General features: G+C 36.6%; 1 protein-coding gene across 1 annotated transcript in view; it reads left to right on the top strand.

Moving 5' to 3' along the window:
- Positions 1 to 18,591, top strand: part of Tmtc2 (Transmembrane O-mannosyltransferase targeting cadherins 2) — a 432,809-nt gene extending 414,218 nt beyond the window's left edge. Inside the window, exons 7-15 of the mRNA XM_089253117.1 lie at positions 317 to 402; positions 6,977 to 7,038; positions 7,805 to 7,927; positions 8,055 to 8,133; positions 10,621 to 10,742; positions 10,846 to 10,927; positions 12,495 to 12,609; positions 16,130 to 16,193; positions 18,236 to 18,591. Of these exons, the coding sequence (XP_089109243.1) occupies positions 317 to 402; positions 6,977 to 7,038; positions 7,805 to 7,927; positions 8,055 to 8,133; positions 10,621 to 10,742; positions 10,846 to 10,927; positions 12,495 to 12,609; positions 16,130 to 16,193; positions 18,236 to 18,427 (925 nt within the window). The 3' untranslated portion in view covers positions 18,428 to 18,591. The remainder of the gene's footprint in view (positions 1 to 316; positions 403 to 6,976; positions 7,039 to 7,804; positions 7,928 to 8,054; positions 8,134 to 10,620; positions 10,743 to 10,845; positions 10,928 to 12,494; positions 12,610 to 16,129; positions 16,194 to 18,235) is intronic.
- Positions 18,592 to 19,649: the final 1,058 nt, after the last annotated feature.

The raw sequence follows: 19,649 nt of genomic DNA, 5'->3' as shown, positions 1-19,649 counted from the left end.
ACCTTCTTGAGGATTTTTTTTTTTCTCTTATCGCCCCCCCCCAACTCAAGCGAACCCATAAGATCCTATGGTTGTGGCTTCTATCACCCCCTGGACCCTTCCTAGCCTACCGGGGGTGGGGGAGGGCAACACTATTATAGAGCTCAATGTGAGAGGACAATCACACACCTTAGCTAGAACCAAAAAAAAAACCCGATTAGAATGTGATGTTTACGCAATCTGCACGGCATTTTAAGAATTATAGATAATCGATATTAATTCAATTAATAAATTTTTGATTTACTAGTTTTATTTATATATGCTTCATTTCCTTCAGGGGAATTCTACTGCAAGAACAAGCAAGGTACGACGAAGCGCTACTAAGTTACAGGCTTGCCATACAATTCAGGCCTAGATTAGCAAGTATGTATAGATGCCATACTATACTGTATTTACTAATACGTATATATGAATCTTCCATCATTTCTAGTAAGGTGTGTACAAAGGGTAATTCCACTCTCAGGGTCCACGGCTTCAACGCATCGTTAGCAGACCATTTCTGCAGTGTTCCCTTGCAACCAGTGAATGCCGTTTCTACTTATGTGCGATAACGAGATGCACAATGGAGCGCCATTTTGCATCTATCCGTGTTGACAGTTCTGAGAACTTTTACACATGATCTCGAAAATACAGCTAGACCAATGCTCTTTAAAATAAATGAATAAATAAAAAAAAATAATAAATAAATGGGAGAAAAAGAACTTGGACAAACAAAATAAGACAAATGGGGGCAATGACTTACAGGTCCGCAAAAAATAAAAATAGAAGAAATAATTTGCAGACCAGTGAAAAAGAGACATAAACAAGAGAAAGAATTTGCAGATCGGCAGAAAATAAACAACGTGAAAAGGGGAAAGGATCTGCGGACCGGCAAGAATCATACAAACAAGAGAAAAAATTTGCGGACCAAAAAAACATATATACGGAAACCAGTTTGTGGACCGGCAAAAAATTGACTGAATAAGGGGAAAAAAATCAAGTTACGGAGCGGAAAAGAAACCAGGGAAAATATTTTACGGACCAGCAAAAAAAAAAAAATGACAAGAAAAAGGGACATAATTTCCAGAACGGCAAAAATTACACAAATGGAAGAAAAAAACTTGCAAGCCAAAAAAACATAAATAGGAGAACTAGTTCGCAGACCGGCAAACAATAAAAAAATAAGTAAGAGGAAAATCCAAAGTTTCGGAGCAGGATTTGTGGACCGACACAAAAAAAGAGCTAAACAGGAGAAATAATTTTCAGACGGGCAAAAATTACACAAATAGGGGAAAAAATTTGAGCACCGGCAAAAAATAGACAAACACATACAGTGTGTCGACTGTATTTTATTTATTAAATCTAAAATAATGCTGCAGGTATATGAATTGAACGAAATGTTTCGTGGACCGGCAGTTGGAGAACACTGAGCTGGAAAAATGTGATCACAATTTTTTTTAAAATTTTCAATATATACGGAGAAACGGATGATATACACTTAATTTGGTTTTTAGACCGTAAATATGTGTATCGAGTTTCCGAGGGGGGGTTTAAAGAAGCATTTCTTCACTCTTTTCAAAAAATATTGCGTTTGAAACTCTGGTACAAAGTGCCGAATCGATTACAGAAAACACATTTGTGCACCTAAAATGCTAGAGGAAATAGCATGAGTCAAAAAAACCTATATTTATTGACTTTCATGAACCTACATTTTAAGGGAATGAAAACAAAAATACCTCAAGTCCAATATTCAATAACTTCTAGAATGTAATACATGTGGAAAAAAAAAATATCCATACGTATATATGCAAAATATTGAGGCGTCACTTCTTACACTTGAACAGTTTCCAGAGATGAAAAGACGAGAAGGAAGAAAAAAAATCGCAATTTTACGAGAATTTTCCACTCCGATAGCCTTAAAAACATCCATTTTCTTTCTCAAACACTTTGTCCAACTTTTTTTTTTTCTCCAAGACTTGAAACATTTCAAGTAAAAGAGAGAAAAGAAAGCCATTTCTCGAACATTAAACGGCTCTCGTATGCATCTTAAATCTTTCATCAGCCCACGCGATAAACACTTGTAAATTACGATAATAATCGTTAAAACAAGAGAAAAACTTGCCAACATACGTATTACAGATGCATTTTATTTTCGAACTTTTTTTTTGTATGAGGTTCAAACATAAAGAAGATAAATGTACGGCGAGTTTTAAAAATGTATATATAAAAGAAATCGATCGTATAAGTACGTTTCTGATCGTAAATGTGAAAGAGAAGATGCGTTTTTATGCCTTTTTTGTCTCTCTCTTTCAGAGCGATAAACACTGGAAAACAAGACAGAAAAAAATCGTTTCTTGTATCTGAAAATTTTCGTAATTACGAGAACACAAACGATTCTTTTTTTTCTCCTTTATCGTAGAATTATGTCCCGTTTTCAATGTTATGCAATCATCTGAAGGGGGGAAAAAGTATTAAACGGGACAGAAGAGAAAAGAAAAAGTCGTAAATTTATGTGAACTACATCGTATTTGACTGGTTTTTTTTTTTTCTGTTTTCCTCTTATTACTATTTTCCACGTCATTTGCGACCCCTTACGATTACTGTCGAAGAAATACGACCAGAACAATGACAAGCCATGTGGTGTACAATATGAGGTAGTTGAAATAGTTTAAGTGGAATACATTCGATTAAACGTTTTTTTGCGAGTATTTGGGAATTACCTAGTATATATTATTATTTTTCTTTTGTTTTTTTTGGTGATGGAGTTCCGGGAAACATTCATCCTCAATTTCCAATATAAAGCATTAAGTACTTTCTTATCCAGTGTCTGCTTAAAAGAAAAATAAGCAACATTAGATAACGGTCCTTACAGTAAAAGTACGGATGCTCATTTGGAGACTCTTGAAGGGTTTTATTTTAACATTTAGCATAACATCATCTGTTTTATTGTTTGAAACATTCAAATGTGTTGTGCTTTTTCCGCGTAAAATACTTGATGCCATCGCATTGGTACCTTAATGTGGTGTCTTCTTGTTTTCAAGTTCCCAGTAAACTATGTCCATAAAAGTGCCCATTTGGTTGTATGCTCAAGTATTCTTCAAATCCGCAAAGTCGCCTAATCCGTATAGCTCTACGTGATTTCAGGTTCAAAAAATGAAATGCTTTCTCTATTTGTTATTATTTCTTTATTTTCTGTCCGCCGGTCTGCAAATTATTCCTCCTGTAGGCTTATACCTATTCTTTGCAGGTCTGCAAATTATTTTCTGTGTTTATTTATTTTTTGCCGATTCACAAATGGTTACTCATATTTATTTTTAGTCGGTCCACAAATTATTTCTCCTAATGTCACTTACACTTATTTTTTGCCAGTCCGCAAATCATTTCCATTATTTTGAACCGGTAAAAGTCCGATATTAAATTACTTGGATCTTTTTATACATATTTTTGACGATGCAAATATTGAGGCGCCACTTCTTACACTTGAACAAGTTCCAAAAGAAGAGAAAAAATCGCAACTTTACGAGAATTTTCCACTCCGATAGCTTTGAAAACATTTATTTTTTTCTCAAACACTTTGTGCAACTTTTTTTTCCAAGACTTAAAACATTTCAAGTAAAAGAAAAAAAAAAGCCATTTCGAACATTAAACGGCTTTCGTACGCATCTTATTCTTTCATCACCCACACGATAAACACTTGTAAATTACGATAATAATCGTTAAAACAAGAGAAAAACTTGCCAACATACGTATTATACATAAATTTTTTTCTTTATTTTGAACTTATTATTTTGCATGAAGTTCAAACATAAAGATGATAAATGTATGGCGAGTTTTAAAAAAAATGTATATATATAAAAGAAATCGATCGTATAAGTACGTTTCTGATCGTAAATGTGAAAGAGAAGATGCGTTTTTATGCCTTTTTTGTCTCTCTTTCAGAGCGATAAACATTGGAAAACAAGACAAAAAAAAATCGTTTCTCGTATCTGAAAATTCTCGTAATTACGAGAAAACAAACGGTTCTTTTTTTTTACTTTATCGTAGAATCATGTCTCCTTTTTAGTGTTATGCTATCATCTGAAGGGGCAAAAAAGGTATTAAACGGGATAGGAGAGAAAAGAAGCCGTAAATTCATGCGAATTACATCGCATTTGACTGCTTTTTTGTGTTTTCGTTCTTATTGCTATTTTCTACGTCATTCGCGACTGTTACAATTACTCGTCGCCGAAATACGACAGGAAGACACGCTATTTCCTTGGTGTACGGTATGTGGTAGTAGAAACAGTTTAACATTCGATAAAATGTTTTTGTGAGTATTTGAGAATTATCCTCTATTATTATTATTTCCTCTTGCTTCCATGAAACATTATCCTGAATTTCCAATACAAAGTATTAAGCACTTTCTTATCCGGTGCCTTTTTCTAAAGAGAAAATAAGAATCATTGCATGACATTCCTTACAGATTACAACATCAGGCACGATACAATCTGTTTTTTCATTTGGAGCATTTAAGTATGTTATGCTATTTTGGCATAAAAATAAAATGCTTGATGCCACCGAATCGGTTACTTAATGCGGTGTGTTCTTGTTTACAATATCCCAGTGAATCATGTTCATACAAATATTGTCATTGTGTTGCAAACTCCAGTATTCTTCAGGCACCGGTCTACAAAAAATGTCGCCAAATCTGTGTAGCTGCTCCATGATTTCAGAGTAAGAAAAATTAAACACTTTCTCTATATTCGTTATTATTTCTGGTTTTGCCGTCAGCCCGACCGCAAAGTATTCCTCCTATATGTATTTATCTTTTGCAGGCCCGCAAATTATTTCAAATATTTATTTACTTTCTGTCGGTCCACAAATCATTTCTCTTGTTCACTTGGTTTTTTTTTTTTTCCAGTTTGCAAATTGTTTTCAATGTTTGGACCCAATATAAGTTCAATATTCAATAAGGTTCCGAAAATAACCTATGTATTCTTTTGGCAATGCAAGTATTAAGGTGTCAGTTCTTGCACTTGAACAGTTTCCAGTTTCCGAAAAGACGAAAAGAAAATGGATCGCAACTTTACGAGAATTTTCCACTCCGATAGCTTTAAAAACATCCATTTTCCTTCTCAACCACTTTGTCGAACATTTTTCCAAGATTTAAAACATTTCAAGTAAAAGGAAATAGTAAAAAAAAAGCCTTTTCGCGCACATTAAATAGCTCTCGCATGCATCTTAAACCTTTCATCAGCCACGCGATAAACACTTGTAAATTACGATAATAATCGTTAGAAGAAGCAAAAAAACTCGCCAACAAACGTATTATACGAATGTATTTTTTTTTTAATTTTACGTTTATTCTCTTAAACGAGGTTCAAACATAAAGAAGAAAAAATGTGTAGCGAGTTTTAAAAAATGTGTATATAAGAGAAATCGATCGTATAAGTACGTTTCTGATCGTAAATGTGAAAGAGAAGATGCGTTTTTTATGCCTTTTTTGTCTCTTTTCCAGGACGATAAACATTGGGAAACAAGACAAAAAAATCGTTTCTTGTATCTGAAAATTCTCGTAATTACGAGAACACAAATTATTATTTTTTTTTATTTTATCGCAGAATTATGTCCCGTTTTCAATGCAATCATTTGAAGGTATTAAACGGGATACGAGAGAAAAGAAGAAGTCGTATATTTTCATGCGAACTACATCGTATTTGACTGCATTTTTGCTTTCGTTCTTATTACTGTTTTCTACGTCATTTGCGACTCTTACGAATACTGTCGCCGAAGTACGACCGGAAGAATGACACGCCATTTTCTTGGTGTACGGTATGAGATAGTAGAAACAGTTTAAGTAGAATACATTCGATTAAATGTTTTTGCGAGTATTTGGGAATTACCCTGCGTTTTTTTTTTATTTTCTTGGTGATAGAGTTCCAAGAAACATCATCCTCAATTTCCAAGTATTGAGTATTTTCTTGTCCAGTATCTTTTTAAAAGAAACGTATGGACATTAGATGATAGTCGTCCTTAGAGAAAGCGCAGCCCTTCGTTTAGAGACTTGAAGGGTATTTTATTTATTTTTTTAACATCCTCTGTTTTACCATTTGGAACATTTAGGTGTGTTTTGCTTTTCCTTTTTGCATAAAGTGCTTGATGCCACCGAATTGGTTCCTAAACGCGGTGTCTTTTTTTGTTTTTTCGAACCCTTTCAAAAATACCCGGCATTTCGTAGACGTTTGTAGCTGCGACGGAGATTCTTGCGACGTGGATGGCGAGAACTTTGAGCACTTGTTGTGAAACTTAACGTGTACACACACTGTCCTCTTGTAAAGTATCGCTAAATATAGAGTTTTTTCCTATCCATTATTGACTTGTCATTTCTGCCTCGTCGTTTATCCTCCAGCTGATCAGATTGGGGTTTCTGGTCATGCAAATCTGGCATTCTGGTCTGTTTCTAAGTTGTTCAGTCTTCCCAGAGTGTGATCTGCATTTTGTTTAAACCCAGCATTTTATTTTAAACAATCTCGTTAAAATTCAAAATAACGAACAACTTTGCGAATATCAGTAAAAAAAGAAAGTTTTCTGCTCTGAAAGGTTTCTGGGTTCCGGGATTTTTAAGGGTCCCGTGGAGTTTGATCATGCGGAACCCGGACATAGCTGTCTCGGAGCACCAGTTGGAAACCCAAGAGCCGTGTAACCTTCTACTGTCACTTCCCGATTTACAAAGAAAGTTCCATTCAAAAGGGCCCTCACTTCGTCCCACCCATACGCTATCTTACGAATGACATGTGCCAACTCAAACGCACCACAAAACCAATCAAGTTAAATTGGCCTACATAGAAAATACTGGCATTTTTAAACGAAAACGTGCTTAATATATGAGTAGTATTACAATTAGTTAAATGCATTTTGTAAAAAAATAAAATGCTATGCAATGTCTTGGAATAAAAACTAATTATTTTTCTTCTCGTAGTGGCTCACTTAAACCTGGGACTGGTTCTAGCGATATTGGGCAGGAAAGAAGAAGCGGCTGAGGTAATTTCTTTGCAATAATTAATTTACATAATTGCTTTATCTAGCGGTTCATTGAACTCCTTGATTACTCGTAGATGATTGGCTCTAGATCAGTATATTTTTAAGGGGTTTGGTGCACGCAAATTTAAAACAAAAACACATTTTATCGAATTTTTCAATTTCCAAATACTATGAAATTTCCTATATCTAACTGTGTTCAAGGTTTTGTTGTACCTTATACTAAAAATATCTGCAAAATATTTTAATTCAAACTACTGGCAGGCATTATAATGCTTATATTTAGTTTTCTGTAAAAATACTCTTTTCTCAAAACTAAGTTTTTTGTTAGATAAGGAATGATTTTTTCGAACATTCCTCATTCAAATGTCTTGAAACTTTCCGTGCGTCTCAGCACTATGGTGTTGCGTATTTTGACGCGAGGATTTTTTACTCAAAATATTTAATAAATTTTTATGGCACAAACTATGGGTAAATTTTGATGGTTTTTGAAAAAGTTGCATGTTGTTGAAGTTAAAATTCGAGAAAAAATAACCAACAATTAAACTCCTAAATGCTTGTGACAAATCATATGGAAATATCCATAATATCTGAGTGAAAAAAATTGAGTGCCTAAAGTGAATAGAAAATATTTAAATGTTCCTTAAATGGAGAGTTTTCACATAAGCAAATATGGGGAGCCAAGATCGTGCACCAACCCTCCCTAAAAATGGTTTCCAACCGTTCAAGTTCGAATGTGAATTATTTACATTCAATGTTTTCCTATCAGGTATACCGGCACTGTGCACAACTGGACAGCAGCGGACTGAAAGACCCCAAAATGCACGAAACGACGAAGATATCGGCTCTTTTCAATCTAGGACGTCTATACGCTGATGAAGGCTCGTACGCGGTACGTAAATTCAATAATGCTGTGTGTAATATTTAATCTTGCCTTCTTGCGTACAGATCATGACTATCATGAGTGGATTTTAGCTTTGAATGATCAATTTATAGATTTTTTTTTCTTTTATCACCAGGATGCCATTAAGATTTATCAAGAGGCAGTACATAAGATGCCGGAGCATTACCAGCCACAGTCACTCTATAATATGATGGGTAAGGTGATTTTTCTGGCATTACTTTTTAAGAAAATTTGTGAGTTTCAACTTGGCTGGATTTAATTATCGTTAATTATAATTATCGTTTATCATTATTATTTGATAATGTACTTATATACGTATATGTGCAAATAATGCCCTCAACCGACGGTAATACACTTACACATTCAGTATAATCACTATTCCTCTTCCTGGAGTGAATTAAGTTTGCCAATCATTTATAACCTCTTAAGTTATTTAGATTCTCATAGTTGAAGTGGGCAAACCTTGTTTAACTGCTTATATTTAAACGCACGCACGCACGCACGCACGCACGCACGCACGCACGCTCGCACACGCACTATATACCGTATTTTTGAATATTTTGATTTCCATCATCGTAACTGAAGAGCCCCTCACACCCTTAAAATCTCAAGCTGAATGTTTTCCAAAATACTGGGTGAAGTCTTGGACACATTTTAAAAGTTAATAACAAACTACAATTCATATAAAATACCACACAAACACTGCGTAATTATGGCATTTGCGCTACATAAAACTGCCACATTTCAACATGAGAATCCTTTCTCCTGTTTAGATGTAGCCCGAGCTATAAAGGGCGCCCATATTGAAATGCGATAGTTTTATGTAACGCAAATATTGTCCCAAAGATTAAACTACGCACTGGTCTTGTTGAATTTTATGTTATTACATTTTTTTTTTCTTTTTACAGCAGCACCACCTGTTGAATGAAAGTTGAACTATTTTTAATTTATATTAGAAAAAAAAAATTCTAGGCTATGATAAGTATTTTAGCGCAAACTGCACCTTTTTTATAACAATTGGATGATTTGTTATTTATTTTTAAAATCTGTCCAGAACTTCTCATCTACCCTGTACGCTCTGTGGCCCAGAGGCCGGCTCTGTTCCACAGATCGTTTTGGTTAGAAGTCCCGTTATCATCATGAATAATCTATTTATTGTTTTAGTGCTGTTATTTCGTGAGTGCCGTGAAAACTGTCAGGGCACCTTGAGGGGTTCAATTTCTAGTTTTAAAGGTAAAATTATGTTAAGTAAAAACTAAAAAAGTAGTAATAAAGGCTGTGAATTTCAACTACGTATTCTGTACGTAGTGTTCTATTCTAAATCAGTGTTCCTCAAAAAGTTGAAGTTTCACTGAAAAATGATTTGCAGACTGGCGAAAAAAATGAGAGAAATAATTTTAAGGAATGACAAAAAATAAATAAATAGGCAAATTAATTTGCAGACCGACAAAAATAAAATCATCTTATTTCTTTGACTAGCCCTGTTATATAAGAGTTTCCATGGTCATCTCAACTTCGATACTTCTGGTATTCTAGCCAAATCAGCCTACATCTCCAATAGACTCAGCCATCCCATAAAATAAAACCTATTTTTGCGTCTACTGACTGCTTTAAATACAGCTTTATTGACTTATACCATTGGTTCAACCGCATTCTCTTGTATAAGCATACAAGGCCAATTATATTGTATAAATAGATAAATGAGCAGGAGAAATAATTAAATGAACGGCAAAAAATAAATGAATGCGAGAAAAATAATTTGCAGACTGGCAAAAAATAAACTTTAAAAATGATTCAGACCTACTGATGGTGAATACAAAAATAAAAACAAATCTAGATACAGTATGATATTTAAATTAAATCTTAAATCATGCATATGCTATATCAACCGGTCAAAATTTCTTCCAGACCGGCAGCAAATTCACACCGACCAACACCGGTGTACGGACCAGCGGTTGAGGAATGGTCTATAGCAGCGGTTCTCAACCGGTGCTCCGTGTGCACTTCCCAGAGTCTCCGCGGCCACTCGAGAGAAATGAAATAAAATAGCAAATTTGATAAGTAAATAAAAAAAAAAGAGGCTTATAGGGCTCCACCATAAAAACTATTCACAAAAAGGGCTCCTCGAGTCAAGCATGGCTCCGCCATAGAAATTACAAACCGAAAAGGGCTCCGCGAGTCAAAAAAGGTTGAGAACCACTGGTCTATACCATAGTTCCCCAACCTTTTTTGTCCCATCGCTCCCTTCTTCAGAATTTTTTTCTCCCATCGCCCCCACCCCACCAACGCAATCTAACCCATGGGATCCTATGTTATACCCGTAGTTTCTACCGCCCCCTGGAAAATTCCTGGAACATTAACGCCCACGTTGGGAATCACTGGTCTATACATTTAACGCGACATTTCTTTTTTGTTGAAAAATAATAATAATTAAAAAGTGTCGTTAATGTAGAAAGCTTGTGTATGTCCTGAACAATAAATTATCAAGTTATCTGTCAAAACTTTGGACATGATTTTTCCTTAGAAACACGTCTTCAATTGGCCTGGGAATAGGTTGATCAGTGTTTTTGCTAATTTTCCTCTAAAAAGATGATCTATTGCAATCGTGTCTGACCAAGTGTGGCGCATGAACAAAATGCAAAGCTTTGTTGTGAATGGTAATGTTATGTTCCTATTCATAGGCGAGGCGTTTTTCAAATTGGAAAAATTCGAACAGGCTGAATTTTGGTACGGAGAAGCCTTGAAGGTCAAGCCTGATCATATACCGGCGCATCTCACTTATGCCAAACTATTATCCAAGTTGGTGAGTGGATATTATAGAATTGCTAATTTGAATCTATGCATTTCGTTTGTAATTTGAATGACATAACGATTTTGAAAATCATTATGCAACATAATCTTTACAGAATCGTTTGAATGAGGCAGAAAGATGGTTCCTGAAAGCCAAAGCTCTCGCGCCTAATGACTCGAGTGTTTACCAGCATTACGGTAAGGATTGTTGGAAGTTGCGCACTAGTACCGTAGACAGGAACAGGAACAACTTTGCCATTTTTTTCTTCTTTCAACTGCTTTATTAACTAATTAATATACGAAAATGCTTCAAAACCATCATAAAACATTATGGGTGTTGTGTACATTGTGGTCTTCTGATCTCTAGCTTCACAATCTGCGAAAACATAACAAATTAAGTGAAGATTTATATGTTTAAAAAATAAACAGCGTTGGCAAAGTTTACTTGGAAACGGGTTAACTGTGCCATCTGTGTTAAAACCAGTGGAAAACTAGTTACATATTCGGTCAGAAAAAGTAAATTTGTCTCGGCTTTTAAAGTGAGGAACGTCAATTATGTACACGATGTCAATTATGTACATTGGGTACTTCATCAGGTACATTTGGGGAGTAAAATATTTTCCCTCCGTCAGTCGTATATATGACAACTCAAACTCCCCGTCTCCATAGAATTGAGTGAATTTCAAAAGTGCTTGATACTTTTCCCCCCAAAAAAACTTGACCACAACGAACATTCCATGCTGTAGTTGTTTAAGAACCGTACCATCAATCTCCTCGACCACATTGACATTGATCACGTTCGTCTGCGGTTGAATCATGACCATCTTCACAGGGCAAAAAAAGCGGGAACGACTAATATTTCTGTGAAAGCTTTTCAGTAGGTTCTGCATCTTGCTCGGGCTCTGATTCAGATGTGCCATGTAAAAAAAACACACAATTAGATTCATCACTACTGTGATGGTGATTCATCTGATTGTTCTTCCTTTTACGAGTCCGCTCAACCTCATTCGTTGTAGAGGTACTCGGAAGGGATTGGTCCTCCTCCATCAAGTGCGATTCGCCAACGGCTTCGCCTAGTGCCACATCCATTCGCCGCCATCAATTTCATCTCCTGTTGAATCTGGCTGCAGCGTAGTATCATCATAATTTTGATACTCGCGGCATCCCAACTTGGTACTATTGCGTCTTGGCATCTGAACGACATCTAAAACAAACAATAAAAATGCATGATTTGAAAAGAAAAAAAGTATGCAAAAATTTGAGAAAATGACGAAATTCTAGGTTGGCGAAGTTGCACCATTTTCATTAAGCTTCCTGGAGCAACATGGCTAAGTAATATTATTGAACCTAAATACAATTTAAAATTTACATTTAAAAGTGATTTTGAAAGAGGATTATATGCTGTATCAAGCAAAACGAGTAGTTTTTACTTACCTTTGGATCAACGAGCAGGGCGAAATACTTTTGTAAACTACCAAAAACTCCTATTCATAAGTCGAAAACAAAAACATATAGATAAAGACCTGTAAACAACTGGTGAAGCTGAAAGCATGCGAAAAAGCAGGAACTTGACAAGGTGCAAAACATCATCTTTTTCAAAAAATGGCAAAGTTGCCCCGCGTGGTAAAGTTGTCCCTGTCTACAATAGTAATAAAGAAGTCATATGATTTGTCTGATCTATGCAGATATGTGTTTTTACGATAATTATGATATAATAACATCATAACGATTGATGTTAATTTTTGTATCTATTGCGTATTGACAGGCCAGTTTCTTTCGGAATGTGAGAGGCATAACGAAGCGGCTGACGTGTATGTTCGTGCCGCAGATATCGCTCCTGACGAGTACGAAATAGTCTTCAACGCTGCGAATACGCTGAGGTCAGTCACCAATGAAACATTCATTCTATGTTGTCTGAGAACATAATTATACACATATAGACTCTGTGAAAAATATGCAATTCTTATACAGGGCGATTTCATAATTCCCCTTGCCGCATTTTACTGGCGAACCAAAAAAAAAGTGTAGAACTCAGATATGTCATTCATGTTCCAAGGGGTTGGATAGTTATTAAAATATAAAAATTCACTCTTTAGACTGACACCCTTTATACGGAAAAGTTGAAGGGAAATATCCTAAGATCATAATATATCAGGTAGATAATGAAATTCAAGAAGAGGAAATATTAGAGTCATTAGGTAATATAGAACAAGAAATAGAAGGAAAAATGTGATCACAAATTATGAATATAGAGGTTATAGAAACTTGATATTACAGGTGGACCCGAGAGCATTTGCAGAATTAATAGAAATTGGAGCTATACATATCGAGTGGTGTCGGTATACACTGAAAGACTACTTAAGACCACTACAGTGCTTCAAATGCTGGGGTTTTAACCATTTGGCGAAATCTTGTAGAGGTCCAACCTGCTGTAAGCAGTGTGGATCACAAGTTCATAAACTGGAATGTAAAAACTGTGAAACACAGAACAAGAAAAGAACGGCTGATAAGTGGGCAGTTGATCATTTGTGCACAAGTGGACAATGTAAAGTGTTACAAAAAGAAATTCACAAACTAAAAGACCGTATTAATTACGGATAAACCATAAAAAGTTGTAAAAGACCACTTAGGAGTTTTGCTAAATAAGTTTTAAGTTTATTTGTAAATATATATATTCTTTCATTTTATTTTGGCTATGTAAAAAATGTAAAGCCATTTGCATGTATTTTATAAGACCATTGAGGACGAGTGGGGTACTGGAGGGTCTATCTGTCAGTTAGGTTATTTTAATTTAATTTAATAAACTGGAGCTAGTTGCCCCAGCCCAATTCCTTTCCTGCGGGACTGGATTGATGTTGCGGCGTCAGTTTAGACCGTATATCCTTCGGGATGGGTCGGTGAAGTTGCTCAGCTTATACGGACACCCTTTTCTCAAAAACCCAATCCTATAGTTGTTGTCCCGTCTCTACATAAATAAATAAAAATCCACGTTTTTCTAAGTGCACTATTCGCTTAGGTATTTGAATTCAAAAATCGAAGAAGAGTTTGGAAAGAACAGTATAAATGAGGAAAATAATTATTGCCCAATAGTGTTCTTTTCAAACCTTTGTCCGACTTTTGCATTCAAATATCTCAGTGAATATTGCACTTAGAAAAGTGAATTTTTTTTTCTTGATGACCTCAGGGATAGACTGTGCAACAACTTTCTAATCAAGTTTTTTGAGGCCATAAAAAGATGATTTTTTATATTTTAATAACTGCACAAACCTTTGCAATATGAATGGAGTATCTGAGTTGGAAGTATGGCTCTAGCACAGAAGCGGATCTAAAGCGCGCTGTTGGGAGGGGCGATATTTCAAATTATTGCGAATAAGGTGACCATACGTCCCGTATTTTCTGGGACAGTCCCAGTTTTTTTGTTTTTTTTCCCCAATCCCAACCATTTTTTTTCCCCGGTTTTTTAGTCAAAATTTTTTTAATTTGTTACTTAATCAAAAACGTCAACACAGATAATTATATTTATTGAATGCAATATTATCATATAGACGATTCGAAAATTTCACGAATTATCACATTTCGCTTGGGGGGAATGATAACCCCCCCTCATAGATCCGCCCCTGCTCTAGCATCAACAGTTTGCCAGTCAAATGCGACAAGGAGATATACAGGAGTAACCCTGTATATCTGTATGCCGGAGGTAAAAGGGCACTGTGTCCTTTTTTTTCAATATTGGAATAACGTTATTAATTTGTTGTACTTTCCTTAGCCTGGGCGCACACCCATTAAAAAGCTTTAGACAAGCTTAATCATTGTTGTTACGTTGATTTGTATGGTGCAACGCACAATTTTATTTCTTTTCAAATCTACTACACCTCAGGTCTATCGCCACGAGCAATTTACTACCTAGTGAATCGTGCCGCGTGTGTTTACTGAACAGTCTGAGGGCGTATCTAGCGTTGTGTCTGATTTTTCAGTGCCGCCATCTATATTTCAGAAGTGAAGTACAACGATTGAATATTTGTATTGTTTGTAGGCCTGCTGCTCTGTGTGGCGAGACTTTTTAAAGGGGAGATCGGCTCGCATTCAATGTCGGGAACCAACTGATTGGAGAGTTATATAAATTGAAATGTTTGACCACACAAAGCAATGTGAACAAAAATGACTAAGCTTGTCCGAAGCTGTCTTGTCTAACCGGTGTAAGCCCAGTCTTACACCGCTCTTCTATGCTGGTTGAGTAGTCATAGTGACGGACTCTCATATCGAGCACTGGGTGCTCGCGAGTAACAAGTTGAAGACGCCTGCTCTACACACACATTCCAACATGTACCAATCCGTTAGAGGTTCCGCAGAGTATCATACACGATGCATGTGTGAGTTTAATCTCTATGAATTACAGAGATACTTCAATATAAGCGCGTATGGTGCAAACTGGTGTTTATTCAAGATTTTAATTAAATTTATATATATACTTTATTAATTTAATTTTATATCAATAATGAATACATGGTTGTCCCATGAATTCGTAAATAGTTAATAGATTTATAAAAATTTAATAAATTGATATGTTTGTATGTATTTTTGTGGGGAAACGTTATTTTTATAGATATTTTTCATAATACAAAAAAAGAAATAAACTCAAATGTTTGACATGAGATGACGCTGCACAAAAATAAATCATCCTAAATTTGCAAATTTGTCCTACGATTAACAGCTCATCTTCGAATTTTCCTGTTACTGGCTCTTGCGTAAGCTTTCCATTGTGATGTTGACATTGTGAAGTTGTTTTACTTTTGCCACGAATCAACGGCTGAAGCTTTACTAATCTTAAAATATTCTTTTTCTCAGCCACCTCGTTGGGCATTTTACCTGTTGTGGTGTTGTATTTGTATTTGAATGTTTCGGACGCAGAAGAGATCGATGAAAGCAAGTCCAATCGCTCTTTGCCGGACTGGTTTTCCTATCCCTCTACCAACCAAAATTTGAACTTTCTTTTTTGGTACCACAAAGAATCCACCTTCGTGAGAATAACTTTTTCGAAAACCATATTCCAATATGCCGATTCCTTCAATTTTTATGAGCTATTAATTCTTTACGAATTTACGGGACACCCTGTACATGTACATTAGACACTTCACACTTAGTCTCACTAAAAATTCAGTGTAAAACACTTTGTGCCGTGTGGATGCTCAATGGCTTCAAGTTTCAATGCATCGTGCATCCGTGAGGTGGAATTGCCGAGAGTAGACCTATGCCATCATGAAAATTTCCAATAGGAAATACCATCCGAAATGCATCTTGCGTGTGTCCGTATGCCTTGCAACGTCGTGTTGATGAATAAAAACTTGGTTAACTGCTCACCTCTAAACTATCGGTAACTCTAATTGATTAATTTTATTTCAGGCAAGCCAACAGAAATGCCGAGGCAGAAACCTACTATCAGATGGCTGTCAAGTTGAGACCTCATGTAAGTCCTGCGATTTATTTACATGTTGTGTATATTATGTGTGCACAATCTATACAGCTTATTGGAGAGCGTCCAAAATCTGCACTCACCTTTCTTGACTTCCCTAAATCTGCATGCGTTTGCCCATACCATATTCCTGTCAAAGGTAGTGCTTAAAATTATTGTAGTGCTTCTCAAACGTTTTCTGTAGTGGCTGCTGTGATCTCCAAAAATCTGCACACACCTTCGGTCAGCTGTCAAAATTGGTACTCACCATCCTTGAACTCTCGTATTAAACGAACATTACAGCACATACCCCTGTTTTTATAAAATAATGCTAAAACATACTGTAATGCTCTAAATATCCTGTTGTAGTAACTTCAACACATGAATCATTTGAACTTCCAAGGTCTGCATGCTTTTTCCATGACTTCCCAGAATCTGCACTCGTTTCCTCTAGAGCCCCCATTCCAATGAAAGCAATGATTAAAACGCTCTATTGCTTCAAACTATTCATTGTATTGGACTCTCAAACCTTCTCAAATCTACAAAAGGCTACTTTGAGCTTCTAAAATCTGCACGTTCACAAATCTGCTACCTTGAGCTTCTAAAATCTGCACGTTCACAAATCTGCTACCTTGAGCTTCTGAAGTCTGGATGCACCTTCGTTTAGCTTTCGAAATCTCTGCACACACATCTCCATTAGACTTCCTAACTCCACACATGTTTCCCCCATACCCCTGTCCCTATCAATATAGTGCTTCATGCGTTTTGTCGTAGCGGCTGCACAATCTGTACATGGAGGACCTTTCTACGTCTGCACGCGAATTCCTTCACTCCTCAAAGTCTGCACGAGTTTCTTCTAGATATGTTGCTTCTCTCAGGGCACTGTTCAAAATTATGCAATGCTTCAAATTGTTTTGCCGTAGTGGTTACTCCCGGCTGCAAAAGTCTGCATTCATCTTCGCTAAGCTTCCGAAATCTACACATTCTTTGAACTTAGAAAATCAACATGTGTTTCCTCATATACCTGTTATTATCAACATAGTGCTTCAAACCTTCTGTTGTAGTCCCTTCAAAATCTACACTTGGGAATTCCCGACTTTAAAGAAATTTGCACGCGCTTTCCTTGACCTCCCAAAATATGTTCGCTTTCCTCCATGCTTTATTTCTATCAAAGCAATGTTTAAAATTCTGTAATGCTTCAAACTGTTCGCTGTAGTGCCCCACCTCTTCTCTTTAAGTTACCAAGGAGGCAACCCTGAGCTTCTGAAATCGGTGCGCGGCTTCGTTGAGCTTCCAAACTCTGTGTACATCTTCATTAGGCTTCCACAATCCCCACACGTTCCTTGTACTCTATTCCTATCAAAGTAATGTTTAAAATTTTGCACTGCTTGAAATTTTCCACTGCAGTAGTTCCCCCCCCCCGCTACCAATGTCTGCTGCACGCGCTTTCCTTGAGCTTCCAAAATCTGTACACATTTTCCTCGAGCTTCCAAAATCTGCACGCAGTTTGCTCAAATTTCCAAAATGCAGACTCATTTTCTCCCATGACTCCCAGGTTCTATAATCACTGTGTTTCAAGAGTTTTCCTGTCGTAGCTCCAAAATCTGCTGGTGGGAAACCCCTCCCTCGACCTCTTTAGTCCGTACGTACTCTTTCCTTCCGACCTCTAGAAATCTATACGTACTTCTCCTTGCACATTCCTATCAAGTTGGTGCTTTAAAATGTAGCTCATGATCAAAGTAGCTCTAGATATTTGGAATTTATCATGCTTCACAGACAATACTCTGAAACATAATGAATGTTAGAGCCATGGCCCCCCACATCCTGGAGCGGGGCCCCTAGTCTGGGATCTTTTCCGCCCCCCCCCCGGTTGGACTTTTCACGGGCCCTTCTGTAGTTAATTTATAGCGTGAAAAAATGATGAGAACTGTCCCGGGCCCCAGGACTAGAGCCCTGTCAGCCCCCCTTTATGGGGGCCATGGTCAGAGCTTCGAAACTAGGAGATCGGCCATTGCCTTACCTCAGCAAGTAACCAAGCCTCTTTCTCTCGCCAACAGGAAGTCACGAGCCACATGAACCTGGGCGCGATGCTGCACGTCAACGGTAAACTCCTCGAAGCCGAATCGTCTTATCTGGAAGCCTTGAGGCTAAGGCCCGACGACGCCATCACGCAAAACAACCTCCAGAAGCTGCGCAACCTCCTCGTTCAAAAGGGCCTCAAAAACGCCAGGACGCAGAACAGGAGGTAGCTTCCTTACACATTAAACAACCAACACAAGACGATGATGTGAGAATTATGGGCATGAACATGAACATTTTTTTGCATACATACATATATATAAGTCAACTTTCTTATAATATGATGTGACCATATATATATACATGATTCCAATATATTTTATGTTCTACCTGCAAAAAAAAAGAAGAAAAGTTATATATATATTATAAATATGTGGAATTTGCGGAATTCGAATCACTGAAGAGGACCAAAGAAAGGCTGTTAATTGATTAATTAATTATTTTGACCCCGGTTGTACTTTCTCAAGTAATGTAAATTAATTAATTCAAAAAATATCGGTATTATTATATATATATACGTAAAAAAAATGATTTTTAGTGAGAAAAATTCGATATTTTTTGTGTTAAAATATCCCGGATGAGTTAATTATTAATGATGATAAATGATGATGATATTGGAAAGACAATCGGTATATTAGTATATATATAATGATTGTTGTTTAGGATATATGTCTCTGTTGTTCTCTTTTTTTTATTTGATTGATTGTTGTGAAAGAATAATGTTGTTAAAAAAAAGAGTGTGTTGATACATTATTGTGCCAGAATGCGTCGCCATTTTGTTTTTAATTATTATTATTATTTCTAATATTGATAATAGTGATATCTACACTACTTATTCATAATTTTCCGGGCACCTAATCGGTAGTTTTGGTTTGAAGCGTCTAAACGCAACAGCTTGGGAGCCTGGAAAGCTTAAGGAACCTAGTGATGAGATTAATTACTATGATTTTCAAAAGTTTGGAAATAGGTAGTAATGTACTTGAAGCTAGGTCGGGGCCCCCCCAGAACGTTACTCGGAGGCTTGAAGTGCTTTTAAGACGGCACTGCTGGTACTGTCTCGTACCACTGGTTATTGCGGGGGATAAGTGCATTGACATTCTAGACCCGCGTCTTTTTAGTTGAGGTTCACTCCCATGGCCCTCTACATTCCGCAATAGGGCCTCCCTCTAAGATGGCATCTTTGGCGGGTCCGCGTATAGTAAATTTCGCGTGAGTAAATAAAAAATAATAGTAATTGTCCCGGGCTGGAGCCCTGTCAGTCAGCCCCCACCCCTATGGCCTCTACAAGAAAAGGTATTGCTTCAAGGTCTCTACAGAGCGAGGATAATCTTTCATGGATTCTGTGCAGAAATAGGATATTGCTCTAAAGGATCTACAGACGTATGATTATTA

This window comes from Pholcus phalangioides, unplaced genomic scaffold (genome assembly GCF_987345545.1).
Source record: "Pholcus phalangioides strain wild (caught in Gottingen) unplaced genomic scaffold, Ppha-v1.0 ptg000032l_1, whole genome shotgun sequence".
NCBI classification, from domain to species: Eukaryota; Metazoa; Arthropoda; class Arachnida; order Araneae; family Pholcidae; genus Pholcus; species Pholcus phalangioides.
The sequence above is the reverse complement of the archived record's forward strand: the minus strand, read 5'-3'. Positions and strand labels throughout refer to the sequence as shown.